Below are 18032 nucleotides of genomic sequence, written 5' to 3'. Positions count from 1 at the left end.
GTCATTGATTTTTTTCATTTTAACAGAAAAAATATATGCGTCCCAGGTATGCTCCCTTCCTTGGGCCGCTTCCTTAGTTCGATGGCCTCCTTAATCCATCGTTTGAATTTGTCACTTTCTGGGCCGATGATTTTGCCGTTGTCCCGGTCAATGATATATATTGCAGTGCTCTGATATACAGCTTGAAATTGCATACCTTTTAAACTTGAATAGTATCTAATAGTGCAACAAATATTACAGTATGTTATCATACTTCCCAAGCATGTTTTTGTCTAAATAAAAATACTTCACTTTACAGCAAACTACCCATCAAGTTAATAAAAATGACAATACATTTTACATTGTTCTTTACAGCATATTGTTGTAAATTAAAAAAAATTGCTACTGTTTTTTTCCGTTAAAATTCTGTTGACTGAGCTGCCAGTTTTTGACTGTAAAATCTACGCTTGTTGTTTTTAACGGTGTATTACTGTAAATGGAAAGACGCTACATTTGTTTTTACGGTAGAAAAACTGGCAGCTAAAATGCCAGAATAAAAAAATAACTTGTACTGTTTTTCCACGAACAATATAATGTTGTAAAAACAATGTACATTTAACACAATCATTCTGGCAACTAAGCTGCCAGCTTTTTACGTAAAAACACAATTTTACAGTAAAATTGTGTAAAAGTAAAGTTTTTACTGTAAAAGCAGTTCTTAATTTTGGCCGCTAGTCGGCAGTGTTGACTTTTTGTATCTTATATTGAGTCAATGCTGTATAATGACAGTGTGTATTATATTATATTATTTTATATTATCTTAAACGACAGCAGTTATTTTTATAAGATTATTTTCTAATTATTTTAGCTAGCTATTAGGGCGTTACACTATTTATTTTCTAAGTCAAAGGTGTCAAACTCATCTGGCCCGCAAACACCTGGAAATAGGTGTAACTAAAGTACTTCATATTTTCTCACTAAATGTCATTGATTTTTTCATTTTGACAGAAAAAACATATGCGTCCCAGGTGTGCTCCCTCCCTTGGGCCGCTTCCTTAGTTCGATGGCCTTAATCCCTCGTTTGAATTTGTTACTTTCTGGGCCGATGATTTTGCCGCTGTCCCGGTCCATGATGTGGTTATTTATATCGCAATGATCTGATATACTGCTTGAAATTGCATACCTTTTAAACTTGAATAGTATCTAATATTGCAACAAATATTACAGTATGTTATCATACTTCCCAAGCATGTTTTTGTCTAAATAAAAATACTTCACTTTACAGCAAAGTACCCATCAAGTTAATAAAAATGACAATACATTTTTACATTGTTCTTTACAGCATATTAATGTAAATTTAAAAAACTACTACTGTTTTTTTCCGTTAAAATTCTGTTGACTGAGCTGCCAGTTTTTACTGTAAAACCTGCGCTTGGTGTTTTTAACGGTGTATTACTGTAAATGGAAAGATGGTGCATTTGTTTTTATGGTAGAAAAACTGGCAGCTAAGTTGCCAGAATAAAAAAAGAACTTGTATAGTTTTTCCATGAACAATATAATGTTGTAAAAACAATGTACATTTAACACAATCATTCTGGCAACTAAGCTGCCAGCTTTGTACGTAACACCCCCCCAAAAAACCCACAATTTTACAGTAAAATTGTGTAAAAGTAGTTTTTACTGTGAAAGCCGTTCTTAATTTTGGCCGCTAGTCGGCAGTGTTGACTTTTTGCATCTTATATTGAGTCAATGCTGTATAATGACAGTGTGTATTATATTATATTATTTTATATTATCTTAAACGACAGCAGTTATTTTTATAAGATTATTTTCTAATTATTTTAGCTAGCTATTAGGGCGTTACACTATTTATTTTCTAAGTCACAGGTGTCAAACTCATCTGGCCCGCAAACACCTGGAAATAGGTGTCACTAAAGTACTTCATATTTTCTCGCTAAATGTCATTGATTTTTTCATTTTGACAGAAAAAACATATGCGTCCCAGGTGTGCTCCCTCCCTTGGGCCGCTTCCTTAGTTCGATGGCCTCCTTAATCCCTCGTTTGAATTTGTTACTTTCTGGGCCGATGATTTTGCCGCTGTCCCGGTCCATGATGTGGTTATTTATATCGCAATGATCTGATATACTGCTTGAAATTGCATACCTTTTAAACTTTAATAGTATCCAATTTTGCAACAAATATTACAGTATATTATCATACTTACCAACATGTTTTTGTCTGAACAAAAATACTTCACTTTACAGCAAACTACCCATCAAATTAATAAAAATAAAAATACATTTTTACGTTGTTCTTTACAGCATATTACTGTGATCTGTAAAAAAAAAACTACTACTGTTTTTTGCGTTAAAATTTTGTTGACTGAGCTGTCAGGTTTTGACTCTAAAATCTAAGGTTGTTGTTTTTAATGGTGTATTACTGTAAATGGAAAGACGGTACATTAGTTTTTTACGGTAGAAAAACTGGCAGCTAAGTTGCCAGAATAAAAAAAAAAACTTGTACAGTTTTTCCATGAACAATATAATGTTGTAAAAACCAATGTCGATTTAAAACAATCATTCTGCTAACAACCCTCCCAAAAACACTATTTTACAATAAAATTGTTTAAAAGTAAAGTTTTCACTGTAAAATCAGTTTCACCACTGCCAGGAGAAACCCATATTTATTCTCAAGTATGTATTGGGCATTTTCAAGTGCGTTGACCAATGAGCTCTCTTGGGTACGATTTTAAAAAAATAAAAAATGTTAGATTGCTTACATTAACATGCTAACAGGTGAATAGCTAGCATACTTCTAAGATGGAGGCAAGTAACACAATACATGTTTATTAGGTTAAAAAATACAAAACTAGGTCAAAATGCTTGCATAAAACATTAGCATGGTAACAGTGAAACAGCTAGCATACTTTTAAGATGGCGCCAAGTACCGGAATCCATGATTATTAGGTTTAAAACATACAAAATTAGCTAAAATTTTAGCGTGCTAATATTAACATGTTAAAACTAGCATGCTGACAGATGAGAAGCTAGCATACTTTTACGATTGCATCAAGTAACAGAATCCATGGTTATGAGGTTAAAAAGTTTAAAATTAGCTAAAATGTTAGCATGGTAACAGCAGAACAGCTAGCATACTTATAAAATGGCACAAAGTTCTCGAATCCATGATTATTAGGTTTAAAATGTACAAAATTTGCTAAAATGTTAGTGCGTTAATATTACAATGTTAAAACTAGCATGCTGACAGATGAGAAGCTAGCATATTTTTAAGATGGCACCAAGTAACGGAATCCATGGCTATGAGGTTAAAAATGACAACATTAGCCAAAATGCTAGCATGAAATGTTAGCATGGTCACAGGAGAACAGCTAGCATACTTATAAGATGGCACCAAGTACTGGAATCCCTGATTATTAGGTTTAAAACATACAAAATTAGCTCAAATGTTAGCGTGCTAATATCAACATGTTATAACAAGCATGCTGACAGATGAGAGGCTAGCATACTTTTAAGATGGCGCCAAGTAACGAAATCCATGACTGTTGGGATAAAAAGTACAACATTAGATCAAATGCTAGCATAAACTGTTAGCATGCTAACAGGGGAATAGCTAACATACTTCTAAGATGGCACCATGTAACAAAATACTTGATTATTTGGTTTAAAATGGAAAACAATTGCTAAAATGCTAGCATAAAACTTTAGCATGCTAATATTAGCACATTATTAGCATGTTAACAGGTGAAAGGCTAGCATACTTTTAAGATGGCGCCAAGTAGCGGAATCCATGACTTTTAGGTTAAAAAGTGAGGAATTAGATGTAATGCTAGCATGAAACATTAACATGCTAACATTAACATAGGGACAGGGGAACAGCTAGCATACTTCCAAGATGGCGCCATGTAATAACATTTATGAGCTGAACATGTTGGTGTTAGAACTAATTGAATTGGTTGAGAAATGTGGGAATTGTGGAACTCATTTCAGTGGGAATTTCCTGGTAATTTGGGAATTTCGGGAGAAGCAGGAATTTGTTGAAGGCGATAAATAGCATGAACGTCCTAAATGAGCTGAGTTGGTAAAGAAATGTTAGCAGTGACAATTTATAATTGAACAATAGTGTTACAGAAATTCGTCAATTTCCAGGAAAACCGGAATTAGGTTTGGGACTTGGGAAAGTGTTAGTTCGATTGTCCAGGATGAGTGGAATGTGTTGATGTTGGAATGCTTTCAACAGCTTGAAAAATGTATGATTTGTGCAACTTGGAAAAATGTCCCATTCATTTCAATTGAAACTTCCTGGAAATTTAGGAATTTCGAGAAAAGTGGGAATTTTTTTGAAAATGATTAGGAGCATGAATGTCCAAAATGGATGAATTAGTTAGTGTTGGAATTGTTTAAATCGGTCAAGAAATGTTAAGTAGTAACCGTTTTTTAAATGACAAATTGTATTGGGGAATTCCTGGAATTTTGGGAAAACCTGGAATGTTTCAAGTTCTTAAACCAACTTGTTTTTTTGTCCTGACTAAGAGGAATGTTTTGACGGTTGAAATGAGATGAAAAATGTAAAAGGAATAGTCAAACAAAAAAGGTTGAAATAGGGTTAGAAAAAAAGGAATTCCTGGAAATTTGTTGAACATGTAAAAATGATAGTTTGAATTTCCAGGATGAATTGAATGTGTTGAAGGTGGAATGGTTTGAATAGGTTGAAAAATGTGGGAATTGTGAAAGTTTGGAAAATGGCCAATTCATTTTGAATGGGAAAATGTCCCTAAAAACTGGGAATTTTTGGAAATCTGAGAATTTTTTTGTACAATTATTGAAGTAGAGCACACCATTCCTGAACTGGCTGAATATTTGGAAGTGGGAACGCTTTGAATCAGATAAAAAATGTCCCGTTCATTTCAATGGGAATTTCTTGGAAATTTGGGGAAAAGCGGGAAGTTTTTTTGAAGATGTTAAAAAGCTTGAATGTTGTGAATCAGTTTGGTTGGTGTTGGAATTTTTCAAATCGGTCGACAAATGTTGAAGTAGTAACATTTTTAATTGAGAAATTGTATTCTGGAATTTTGGGAAACCTGGAATTTTTCCATTAAAAAAAAAACTTCGTTTTTTTTGTCCTGATTAAGAGGAACGATTTGACGGTGGAATGGTTGAAAAATGTGGAAGGAGTAGTCGACAGAAAATAGGGTTTGAAAAAATGGATTTCCTGGATTTTTTTGAACTTGTAAAATGATAGTTTGAATTTCCAGGATGAATGGAATGTGTTGAAGGTGGAATGGTTTGAATAGGTTGGAAAATGTGGGAATTGTGGAAGTTTGGAAAATGGCCGATTCATTTTGAATGGGAAAATGTCCCTAAAAACTGGGAATTTTTGGAAATCTGAGATTTTTTTAAATTATTGAATTAGAGCACACCATTCCTGAACTGGCTGAATATTTTGAAGTGGGAACGCTTTAAATCGGATAAAAAATGTCCCATTCATTGGGGAAAAGCAAGATTTTTTTTTTTAAATGTTAAAAAATGTGAATGTTGTGAATGAATTTGGTTGGTGTTGGAATTTTTCAAATCGGTCGAGAAATGTTGAAGTAGTAACATTTTTAATTGAGAAATGGTATTACGGAATTCCTGGAATTTTCTGGAAAACTGGGAATTTTTCCATTAAAAAAAGCAACTTTGTTTTTTGTCCTGATTAAGAGGAATGGTTTTAAGGTGGAATGGTTGAAGTGGGTTGAAAAATGTGGAAAGGAGTAGTCGACAGAAAAAAGGGTGAATATAGGGTTTGAAACAATTGAATTCCTGGAATTTTTTTGAACTTGTAAAATGATAGTTAGAATTTCCAGGATGAGTGGAATGTGTTGAAGGTGGAATGGTTTGAATCGGTTGAAAAATGTGGGAATTGTGAAAGTTTTGGAAAATCATTTTGAATGGGAAAAATGTCCTGGAAAACCTGAAATCTGGGAATTTTTGGAATTTGTCAAGGGAAAGCCGGTGATTCCCAAATAGGCTGAACAGTTTGAAGTTGGAAGGGTTTTGAATTGGATAAAAAAAATGTGGGAGTTGTGGAACTTTGAAGAATGTCCCATTCTTTTCAATGGGAATTTCATAGAAATTTGTGGAAAAGCGGGAATTTTTTTTAAAAATGTTAAAACATTTGAATGTTGTGAATGAGTTTAGTTGGTGTTGGAATTTTTCAAATCTGTCGAGAAATGTTGAAGTAGTAACATTTTTAATTGAGAAATGGTATTACGGAATACCTGGAATTTCGTGAAAACTGGGAATTTTTCCATTTAAAAAAAATAGTTTTTTGTCCTGATTAAGAGGAATGATTTCACAGTGGAACGGTTGAAGTGGGTTGGAAAAATGTGGAAGTAGTCGACAGAAAAAAGGGTGAAAATAGGGTTTGAAAAATGGAATTCCTGGAATTTTTTTTAACTTGGAAAAATGAGAATTTAGAATTTCCAGGATGAGTGGAATATGTTGAAGGTGGAATGGTTTGAATAGGTTGAAAAATGTAGGAATGGTGGAAGTTTGAAAAATGGCCAATTTGTTTAAATGGGAAAATGTCTTGGAAAACCTGGAAATGTGGGAATTTTGGGAATTTGTCAAAGTTAAGCCGGCGATTCCCAAATAGGCTGAACAGTTTGAAGTTGAAAGGGTTTGAATCGGGTGAAAAATGTGGAAGGTAGAGCGTGGCAAAATCTAGAGAAGAAGATGTTGAATAAATAGATGAATGTTGGTGTATAAAAGCATAATGTTTGGAACATTCACACAATGATATTGATAAGATGGATGTATCATTAATATGTTGCATATATAATTAATATAATTGTATATTAAGTGTATGTAAAAGTGTGACTCCTACATTTACTTCCTTGACGACCTTCTTAAAATGTTGTCATCAAGCAGATAAAATGCACCAAACATGATAAGTGTGGAGAGTGTTTGGAATTTTTCCCATCATGCATTGCAGTGGATTTAAATGGTTGTCATTTTGAAGTTTTCATGGCAAATGGACATTTGACATAATACTCACAAAGTTCAGTGAGCAGGTGGTGTTATGTGTGTTGACTTACATGTTAGTTGCTTCTTCTTTTTTTCCACCATGACTAAGGAAGGTTGTTTAGATTGTGTCATATAAGTAAATTCTGTGCTCTTTAATCCAAGTGCTTATTAGGGGCATTGATGTGATTTACTCACATTGTCAGCAAACATGTAGGATACACAACCTGCCTTTTATTTATACTTCTTTTATATCCAATTTATTTTTGATGTTTTATTTGTGTATATGTTTCTATATTGTTAAATAAAATGCTACACATTTTTTAGCTGAGGGAAAATTCAAAGTGATGGAATACTCTCAATAGAAACTATAAATGAATCTGATCCACATCTTATTGTTTAACAGACACCAGTGATTGTTACCTTAATAAAATACAAAAAGTCATTAAATAACGAGCCATTATTTTGAAGGGCTCTCCTCCCTTCAAAGAGCCATAAATCCCATCTCTGTGAAATATTTGCTTTTTTGGGGGCTCTGCAAAGAAAGTAAACCACAAGAGAATTGAAGTGACATTTTCATAAATCATATTTGCAGCTGTGTTTATTTTCAAATTGACCAAGAGGGGGCGGGGCGGTTATAATAATAGCTTCTTTTTTTCTTTTTCAACTTGAAAATATTGATGATTAATAGTACATTTGACTTTGGGCTAGTTGAGAGGAGCACACACACACACACACACACACACACACACACACACATACAGTACAGAAAAGCATAGCACCGTTTTACACTGAATACAGAGTTTTGTATACAAACAACCAAATCTGCAAGGGGGGGTACATGGGGGGGGGGACTCGCTGTCTTGTCAGTGATTTCATAAATCATACACATCAACATTAAAAAATAAAAATATCTGTTTTCGGGAAATAAGTACTAGTCGTCTTTTAAAACCTGTTCATAAAATTATTATATTCTAGGTTTTTTTTGTTTTTTTTGCACACCCTTGTTCTTTCCTTCACATAATCAACAACATCCACTTGTCTTTTTTTTTAAAAACAACAGAACAAAAATCACACCTTTACATTCTTTGGGCTGGCTTCTCAGTGACACACTAAGCAAAGGAACAGAGCGTCAGAGTGACGCCTCGCACACACAATTGATGATTTTTGCTTGCTGACAAGCTTTTATTTTGGAGAGACCAGTCTTTTTGAGGCGCTGGGTGGGCGGGGCTTTAGTGGGTGGGCGGGACCAAGGTGCTGCATTACATCCATTCTGTTATTTCCTTATGAAAATAATACACACACACACACACACTCTCTCTCACACACACGCACACACACACTCAAGTGGACAGTCCCACACTGGAGCTTCCAGAACACTGAGCCCAACTGGCGGGAAAGTTTCTTGAATATCACAATTGTCTTCATACTGCAACGCAAGAACTGATTGGCTATCGCCGGGGCGGACCGATACCGACCCCAAGAGACACGATATTCACACACACACACATTCTTGTATTTGTTACCTTCTAGAGACCTGAGAAAAAAGCCTCCCACTGTAGGACCACCCTTATAAAGAAGTGTATTTACAACATGAGTAATATATATACATACTATGAAAATATAAAAAAAGGTCAGCTTTTAGGAGTTAATTCTATTTTTAATTCTGAAACGCAAATCAAAAAATTTATTTAAAGTCATTTTTTCTATTTTCAGTTCTGAAACAAAAGTTGGACGACTATTAAATGACACTTTTTTGAAACGACAGTAGAACTAAAGCTGTTAGCATTATGCTAAAAACATGCTAAAGGCAAAGAAAAAGTTAAAATATTGCTTCCGGTTCAATTTGTCATCACACAGATAAACACACATTTTTGCATTTTGGATAAACACCAATTGGATTTTTGTGTTTATCTGGGGGAAAAAATCCATAAAAGGAAAACAGCACAAAATAAAATTTTATGGCAATATTATAATGAAAATCAACTCTTTTTTCGATTTTGAACACAAACAAAGAAGGGTTGATTTGCCATAAAATTTTATTTTGTGCTGTTTTCCTTTTATGTTTTTTTTTTTTCTTTCCAGATAAACACAAAAATCCAATTGGTGTTTATCCAAAATGCAAAAATGCATGTTTATCTGTGTGATGACAAATTTAAAACTTCTCCTTCACCGTTAGCATGTTTTTAGCATAAAGCTAACATCTTTGTTCAGCAGGAGTCCTATTGTCTTTTAAAAAAAAAGTGTCATTAAATAGTTGTCCAACTTTTGTTCCAGAAATAAAAATAGAAAAAATGGCCCAAAATTAGTTTTTTGATTTGCATTTGAGGAAATGACAATTTACGGACCCTTTGAGTTCATTATTAGTTAATTATTTTTTTGTTGTTGAATTTTTTGTTTGTAATTGGTTTTTAATCTTCATTACTTACTTCAGTATGTCTCTACATACATATCAATATTTTAATTAACTTTGGCCAGAGGGGGAGCACTTCAAGTTTTGAAACACACTTGTTATTTCATATGTTGACCAGAGGGGGCGCACTTCAAATTTTTACACACACTTGTTATTTCATATGTTGGCCAGAGGGGGAGCACTTTTAAAAGCGACACACAGTCAATGTGAAAAATCCCTCCTTTTTGGGACCACCCTCATTTTGATAGATGTTACCACAAATGAGACATTGTCTATTAGATGCAATGTTATTGATTTATGTCATCACTTGTTCACACCTCCTCATATGGAAGATACTTTTCCTTCTTCACGTCTCAAGAAGGGTAGGAATACAAGAACACACACACACATTCCACAACAATCACTCCTGAACACTCGCTAGGAACCGAGGTGTTTGCGTTTGGGTATGGCTTACAGGTGTAGTGAGGAAAGGTGGACTTGGTCCGGCTTTCGACTGCTGCGTGAGAACTGACAGACGTCTGAAGTTAAACTGCATGAACACTTCTGAGGTCCGACCAGGACCAGAAGGGTTAACTGCTGACGCCAAAAATGTTTCACGCTGGCATTTTTCCCAAAAAATGTTTCACCACTAGAGACTTTTGTGTATTTTCCCAGATCGAGGTGGACAAACATTACCACAGACTGACCAATCAAAGGATGTGAGGGCTATTTTGGTAGTTTTTACCTTCAAAACCAGTACAGCATATAGATTTTGTCATGTGGAATGCTAACAGTTAGCACGCTGACCAGATAGCCTCAAGTAACAAAAAAAAACATGAGCTAAAATAGGTAGCATGCTGATGATATACCAACTGTAGCATTCGTCAAGTACCAAAAAAAAAAGTGTTAAAAATGCTAGCATAGTAGGCAAAATGAGCTACAATAGTTAGCATGCTAACAATATACCAACATATATGACACTAGCTAATAATTTTGCCACACCTAGTGTGTGTGTGACAATCATTGGTACTTTAACTTTAAATTAGCCTTAAAACAAAGATAGCATGATAACGTTAGCATTCGTCAAGTACCGAAAAAAGTGTTAAAAATGCTAGCATGGTAGGCAAAATGAGCTAAAATAGTTAGCATGCTAACAGTTAGCTTTAATGAAACACCAAAATATTAGACACTGAAGTATATACCTGCTAAATTATCCTTAAAACAAAGCTAGCGTGGTAACGTCAGCATACGTCAAGTACCAAAAAATGTGTTCAAAATGCGTTACCATGCTAGCTTTGTTTTAAGGCTAATTTAGCAGGTATAGACTTCAGTGTCTAATATTTTGGTGTTTCATTAAAGCTAACTGTTAGCATGCTAACTATTTTAGCTCATTTTGCCTACCATGCTAGCATTTTGAACTCATTTTTTGGTAAATGATGTATGCCCACGTTACCACGCTAGCTTTGTTTTAAGGCTAATTTAGCGGGTATACACTTCAGTGTCTAATATTTTCGTAGGCAAAATGAGCTACAATAGTTAGCATGCTAACAGTTAGCTTTACTGACATACCAACATATATGACACATGCTAAATTAGCTTTAAAACAAAGCTGGCATGGTAACATTAGCATACGTCAAGTACCAAAATAGGACTGGCGTAGACTTATAAAACTAGCTTTAAAAAAGCTGGCGTGCTAACAGGTAGCATTCGTCAAGCAACAAAATATTTTCTCGCAAAATTAGCACAAAAATGCTTAAGTCTTTGGACACCCCCGTTAACGTCTTTTTGCGGCGTGGCCTTAGTTAACCCTTCATGGTCTGCTGCCGGACTGAGGCAAAAATAACAACTTTCATTCCACATTCCTGAGAGTACAAGTACCGTCTGGCCACCCACAACCCTTACTAAGTGGATCACACACACACACACACACACACACACACATTTGGACAGTGACTTACTGTGCACAACCACATCAAGTGCTAAAGTTGCATGAGGATATATGTTTTGACGTATAGGTTTCTCTCTGACTGTTAAAAAGAATAATCCCTTCTATATACTGTACACACACACACACACACACACACACACACACACACACGTGCATGAGCGTGTTAGGAAAAGAGCAAATTTGAAAGAAGAAATCCTCAAATTGGCACTTGGAACATCTCAGTTGGACTGGAATCAGGAAGTTTAGCGTCAAAGAGTGCTTAAAAGCACTTGGGAAACAACAACAACAACAAAAACACCTCACATTTTATCCCCGGGGCATTTTCAACTGGGGGCGGGGCTAGGGGCGGGGCTTAGAAGCAAGTAAAAAGGTTTCCATAAAAGCGTACACAGTTATTGTTTCCATGCAATCATATAAAATACTACATTTCTGTTTCCCGGAGGCTATGTTGGGTATGTACACGAGGTCATATCATACAGGACTTTTGTACAAGGTCACCAAGCCCCTCCCTCCCGGGTGGAGGAGGGACCGGGTGGGGGGTTGCCAGGTGAACGTCTATGGCGCCATCTCGCCTTCCGTCGTTCCTGAATTCTTTAGCGTGACTTCACTGCGGCTGGCTGCTGGCGCTGTCAGTCCTGTGTGACGATGGCGCTTTCTGCACCTTCTGAGGCTGAGGTTTGAGCTGCTGCTGGTGCCGCTGGTGGTGAGACGACTGCTGCGGCTGTTGGTGTTGCTGCCTCGTTTGTTGTTGTTGTTGCTGCTGCTGCTGTGGTTGTGGGTGTGTCGCCGGGGTGAAGGTGCCTTGCTGCTGGAGTGGGAACGCTGCCTGCAGGATCAGCTGGGTGGACTGGTTGCCATGGAGAAGACGGGTGCCCTGGGAGGGAAAACACACACAGATATATATATATATACACAAACCCCGTTTCCATATGAGTTGGGAAATTGTGTTAGATGTAAATATGAACGGAATACAATGATTTGCAAATCCTTTTCAACCCATATTCAGTTGAATATGCTACAAAGACAACATATTTGATGTTCAAACTCAAACTTTTTTTTTGTTGCAAAAATCATTAACTTAGAATTTGATGGCAGCAACACGTGACAAAGAAGTTGGGAAAGGTGGCAATAAATACTGATAAAGTTGAGGAATGCTCATCAAACACTTATTTGGAACATCCCACAGGTGTGCAGGCTAATTGGGAACAGGTGGGTGCCATGATTGGGTATAAAAACAGCTTCCATGAAATGCTCAGTCATTCACAAACAAGGATGGGGCGAGGGTCACCACTTTGTCAACAAATGCGTGAGCAAATTGTTGAACAGTTTAAGAAAAACCTTTCTCAAGCAGCTATTGCAAGGAATTTAGGGATTTCACCATCTACGGTCCGTAATATCATCAAAGGGTTCAGAGAATCTGGAGAAATCACTGCACGTAAGCAGCTAAGCCTGTGACCTTCCATCCCTCAGGCTGTACTGCATCAACAAGCGACATCAGTGTGTAAAGGATATCACCACATGGGCTCAGGAACACTTCAGAAACCCACTGTCAGTAACTACAGTTGGTCGCTACATCTGTAAGTGCAAGTTAAAACTCTCCTATTGTTCAGTTTTTTCCGTATTGGCCCTCTGAATAGGGGTCGTCACTCAGCATAAAAGGAATTACTCGCACTGCACTCTTTTGCTTGTTTTATTTGGTACTATTGCAGAAACAGTAGCAGCAGCAGCAGCAGCAGCAGAAGCAGAAGCAGGTAATAACCTACAAGTAAACATGAACATAAAACAATGTATCTATCTTGAATCATCATAATGTAAATAATAAACATGAATTCATCAACTGAACCATAATGTTGTCAACCATGATATGACATATTATCAATCACTGTGATTTTATCGTAACTTATTAATTTTAGCATTACATTTTATTATCACCATTAATTTATGTCATATAATGTTTTAAATGTGATCACAATTATTTATAATGTCTCTATGGTTCATGGACAATCATATTAAAAAGACCTAAAACACCGGCGCTCTGTTTGAGGCACACATTACACATATGAGCAGAACTACCTAAAAGAACTACAAATCCCATCAGCCAAACCAGGAAGTAAAGTGCCGGTATTTTTAACTCAAACCTTCGAAATGCAGCTGGACACACGCAACGTGACAACAATCTAATCCAGCAGATTTCAATCCACACATTACTGTTAATTTTGCCAATGTTGTTCAAAGACTAAATAGTGAGTGTTTGCCCTGGTTGTGACGCAGCAAGTCCGCCGCACAACAAGCGCTGCGGACACAGCGGACTTACAACAAACAGAAAAGCAAGGAAGCAGGCAAGCATGGAATTTAAACAATAATTCAGCTGATCTAACAAAGCAAAGCGGACATAACAAATGATCTTACCAGTGGGGAATGCTGGTGACGAAGCACGCTGTTTTTACAAACGAAACAATGACGCCATTTTTAAAGCTACCGACATGGTCACCTGTCAGTGGTAGCCCCGCCCATCTTAAAGTCCCAGGTAAGTCCGCCATAAATACATATACACATAACAAATACACATATTAAATCCAACACCTCCCACTTAAGTTCCTGATGTCCCATCCAAGGAACTTACAACACAATCTAGAGACCCCACTTCGTGACACACATTCAAAAATCCAGTTACAATGATTTTTTTTTTTTTTTTTTTTAAATGGAGTGTGGATGCTCATCTTTGTATATGTACTGTGTGCACTGTGTGGGCATGGTGGCAGCGATCCGCCTACACCAACCAGCCAAATAGTTTTAAGGGGTTTTGGGGCGTTGATTTGGCCAAAGGGTGGGGCAGTGACTGGAACTTTGAAGTCGCCCCGGGAGACAGCGTCATGAAGTCGCAGCTGGAGTCGAATCCTCTACTGGGATCATCACGATCAGCCGCCTTACATCCCTTTGCAGGATGATGGTTGACGGGAGTTGTTGATTTGTCCTGCCTTTTCTCTCAGTATTCGTCGTTGGAAGGCCAGCACAAACTTTGACATCGACGTCCCTGACGACTCCATGCCTGTCTGGTCTTGTGGCTGTAACTATGCCCAAGCGGAATTGTCCTCTCATAGCATTAGGGTCTGCGATCCAGACGATGTCTCCCTCTTTGACGTTTCTCTCCTTTGTATGCCACTTCTCACGGACAAAGAGATTTGGACCGGCTAGTTCATTCCACTTGGCCCAGAATCTGTCAACTAAATTGTGGATGTTCCTTAGCCTGCGCCAAGGGTGGTTGACTAGATCAAGTCCATCTGTGTCTCCTCCCACTGAGGATCGTCCGAGGATGAGAGAGTTGGGAGCTATGTAGTCGACTGACTCCTCTTGCTCCTGGGCGCGAGCGTCGATTGGGCGCTCGTTTGTCTGAAAAATTAGAGTCTGGAACTCACCCCAGGTGAGAGAGTCTGTTGCTCCTTTCAAACTTGTTAGGGCTCTTTTTATCAGTTTTACGGCAGCTTCTGCTGCTCCATTCCGGTGAGGCGCATCGGCAGGGTGGAAGCACCATGCCCAGTCTGTCCCATTCTTGGCTGCAATGTCCTCAACAGATGATGTTTGTAGACAGCGCAAGTGGTTTTGGAGCTCATTCAGAGCGGGTTTAGCCCCGAAGAAGTTCGTCCCTTTGTCGGACCATAGCTTGCTTGGGTGACCTCTAAGGGCAACAAAGCGGGAGTAGGCCAGCAGAAAACTTTCTGTGGACTGGTCATCGCATACATCGGCATGGACTGCCCTTGAAGCCATGCAGCAGAAAACAATTCCCCAGACTTTATTCCTTGCTCTCCCCTTGACTGCGTCCTTGACTTCATAGGGGCCGAATAGATCCAGGGTTGTGTACTCGAATGGCCCTGCCCTTTGCGTGCGCTCCAGCGGGAGGTCACTCATCACTTGCTGGCATACTCTAGCTCTTTGCTTTCGGCAGTGGATGCAATCATTTATAACTCTCCTGACTGCTCGACGGCCCTGTATGATCCAGGCTTTTCTCCGAGTACCTAGGAGAGTTGCTGCAATCCCCTCGTGGTTCTTCTCATGAGCCTCTTGGGCTAGTAGTGTGGCCAATCTTGACTGCATAGGGATCAGAGGAATAGCAGTCTTGCCTTCATTCCAGGACTGAATTCGTCCTCCGCAGAGTAGGAGCCCCGTGACCTCATCTTTTCGGACCACGAGTCGGTCCAGAGTTTCATCCCGGAACTCAACTCCGTCCTGGGCTTCAAGGGCAAGGTAATGGAAGGCCTCTGCCCTCTCAACAGCTGTAAGACCAGGCTTTGCATTTTCATTGGCAGTGGCCTGGTGGCTGCCACCTAACCAGGCCTCCACTGCCCGCCGAGTCCAGGCAACAGTCCCGCACAGCCTGGGGAGGGAGCTAAACCTCCCAGGCTCAACGAGGCGCACAATGGCCACGGCCCGCACCCGTGGGATAGACAGAGGTGGAGTGGTCCCGGGGCCGCCAGGCTCAGGAGGCTTCATTCTGCTGTCGCTCCCATTTTTCTGTCGCCTTGTGACCACGGCAGAGAAAACGCGTCTTTGAAGCTTCTTGAAGCTGTCTGGGGCGACCGTGGCAGCGATTTCATTTGCAGTCTTCACCGGCCACTTGCTTTCAGGCCACTTGAGGAAGTCAGGCCCGTTCTGCCACTCCGAGTCCTCGTTCAACTCCTCAGGAGTCGCTCCCCTCGTAAGGATATCGGCAATGTTTAGGTCTCCTTCAACCCACTTCCAAGCGTCCACTGGGCCGGCCTTCTGGATTTCTCCGATTCGATTTGCAAAGAAGGTCTGATATCCATAACTGTCCTTTTGGATCGCACCAAGGATCGTCTGGCTGTCTACTAGGTGTACCCTATGATCGACTGGGATGCGGCAGTGCCTCTCAAAGTACTTCCTCAAGCGAGTAGCAATTACCGCGCCACAAAGTTCAGCTTTAACTCCATCCCCCTTCTGGTCGAGAGGAGTAAGCTTGGCCTTCGACTCCACCAGCCTCACGATGACCTTACCAGGCTCGGTTTCCCAGCGGAGATAAAGCACAGCTCCGTAAGAAGCTTCGCTCCCATCAGAGAATGTAACCCCAATTGGGTGGCCTAAGGCTGCAGGGGGGGTGAGGCTCCGGTCAAATCTTATTTGGCCGAGCCTTGCATACTCCTCAAAAAGTCTGACTGCTGACTCCCGGAGTCCTGGTGACAGTGGGTCATCCCATGTGTCCTTCATTGGGCGATTTTTTCTTGCTTCTTGAAAGGACTCCCTTACGAGTATTACCCCTTTCTGTTTCGCAGGGGAGACCAGACCAATGGGGTCATAGAGGCTGGCAATTTGGCCAAGAAGCAAGCGCCGGCTCAGCGGCTCAGGAGTGCTGCTCCTAATCTCGTCCTCTTTTAAGTCAAGCCCAGTCCTCATCTTTCCCCTCTTCTTTGAGAAGTTTATTGTAGCGAGGATGCGTAGCTTGTCTGACTCGGGCTCGTACCCAACCCCGAGGGCTTTGCTATCTTCCTCTTGCATCTGATTTGGGAGGATGAGGATGTTCGGCGTGCTTGGACAGCCAAGCTGGGGACTGCTTTGGGTTCCCCCCCTCCCACTTTGGCCAGAGAAGACCCAGGGTTTTAGAGAGAACCCTCCTGCCTCTAAGATCTTCTCCACACCAACAGTTGTCTCTCGTAGAGCATCAAGATCATTGTCCGACGTCAGAATGTCATCGACGTAGCAGTCTTCTTCTAAAACTCTACGTTCTTTGAGCATTGATGAGAACTGTGGCAGTTTAGCTGTCTCTCGCATTGCAACTTGGGCAATACATCCTGCTGGCTTATCGCCAATGTTCACTCGGACAACTGCAAACGTCTCTATTTCGTTCAGGGGGTCATCCCTCCACAGGAATCGATGCAGGTGGACCTCTTCATCCTTGAGCCAAACTGAGTTGTACATCTTTCGTACATCGCCCAGGGCAGCATGTTGCCCGCTTCTGAACCGTAAGAGAACTCCTTTTATTGGATTAAGTACATCTGGACCTTTGTGGAGAAGGTCATTCAGGCTCCAACCCTGAAACTCTTGGCTGCTATTCCACACTATTCTCACAGGGGTGGAAGCAGAGTGGGGGTTCAGGGCGACCAAGTGGCTAATGTACCACTTTGGGCCCTTCCAGGAATCCATCTCTTCTTCTGATAGCTTGACAGCCGCACCTCTTCTGACCATGTCATGGATTTGTTCCCCATACGCTGCTTTCCAAGCGGGTTCTCGTCCCAGCCTGGACTCTGTCCTCCTGAAAGTAGCCTCCACGGCTCTGCGATTGTCAGGGAGAGAGGCTGGGTCTCCTCGCCAGGGATAGGCAGCTTCCCAGTGGGGTAACTGGCTGTGCTTGTCTGCTAGAACATAGGAGAGGCCATTTTTGATTTTCTCCAACTCCCTTTCTTCTCCAAGGGTCATCTCCTTTCCTCCTGGGGCACACATGCCACATTTGCAGCCCCCACATTGAGGGTCGCACGCTGCCCCGATGCTGTCCCACCTGAACCACTCTAACACTTCCTTGTTAGTTGTAGCGGTGCTGCTGAGGACTGTCTCTTTCTTTGTGAACTCGGTGTTCGAATTGCTTGAGTCCACAAGGACCTCCTCATATACTTTTGAGGCAGTTCTCATGGACCTCGCGACATGAGTGTCAGACTGGTGGAAGGTTAAATCTACCATCTCAAGG

The 18032-nt window shown here is 39.8% G+C and overlaps 1 protein-coding gene across 6 annotated transcripts in view; it reads right to left on the bottom strand.

Moving 5' to 3' along the window:
• Positions 1–7155: 7155 nt before the first annotated feature.
• clockb (clock circadian regulator b) overlaps positions 7156–18032 on the bottom strand; it is a 74081-nt gene continuing 63204 nt past the window's right edge. For all 6 annotated transcript variants that reach the window (XM_061976934.2, XM_061976935.2, XM_061976933.2 and 3 more), the window contains one exon: positions 7156–12215. In XM_061976934.2, coding sequence (XP_061832918.1) covers positions 11946–12215 — 270 coding nt within the window. In that variant the 3' untranslated portion in view covers positions 7156–11945. The remainder of the gene's footprint in view (positions 12216–18032) is intronic.

The sequence above is a fragment of the Nerophis lumbriciformis genome, linkage group LG16, assembly GCF_033978685.3.
Source record: "Nerophis lumbriciformis linkage group LG16, RoL_Nlum_v2.1, whole genome shotgun sequence".
NCBI lineage: Eukaryota > Metazoa > Chordata > Actinopteri > Syngnathiformes > Syngnathidae > Nerophis > Nerophis lumbriciformis.
The sequence above is the reverse complement of the archived record's forward strand: the minus strand, read 5'-3'. Positions and strand labels throughout refer to the sequence as shown.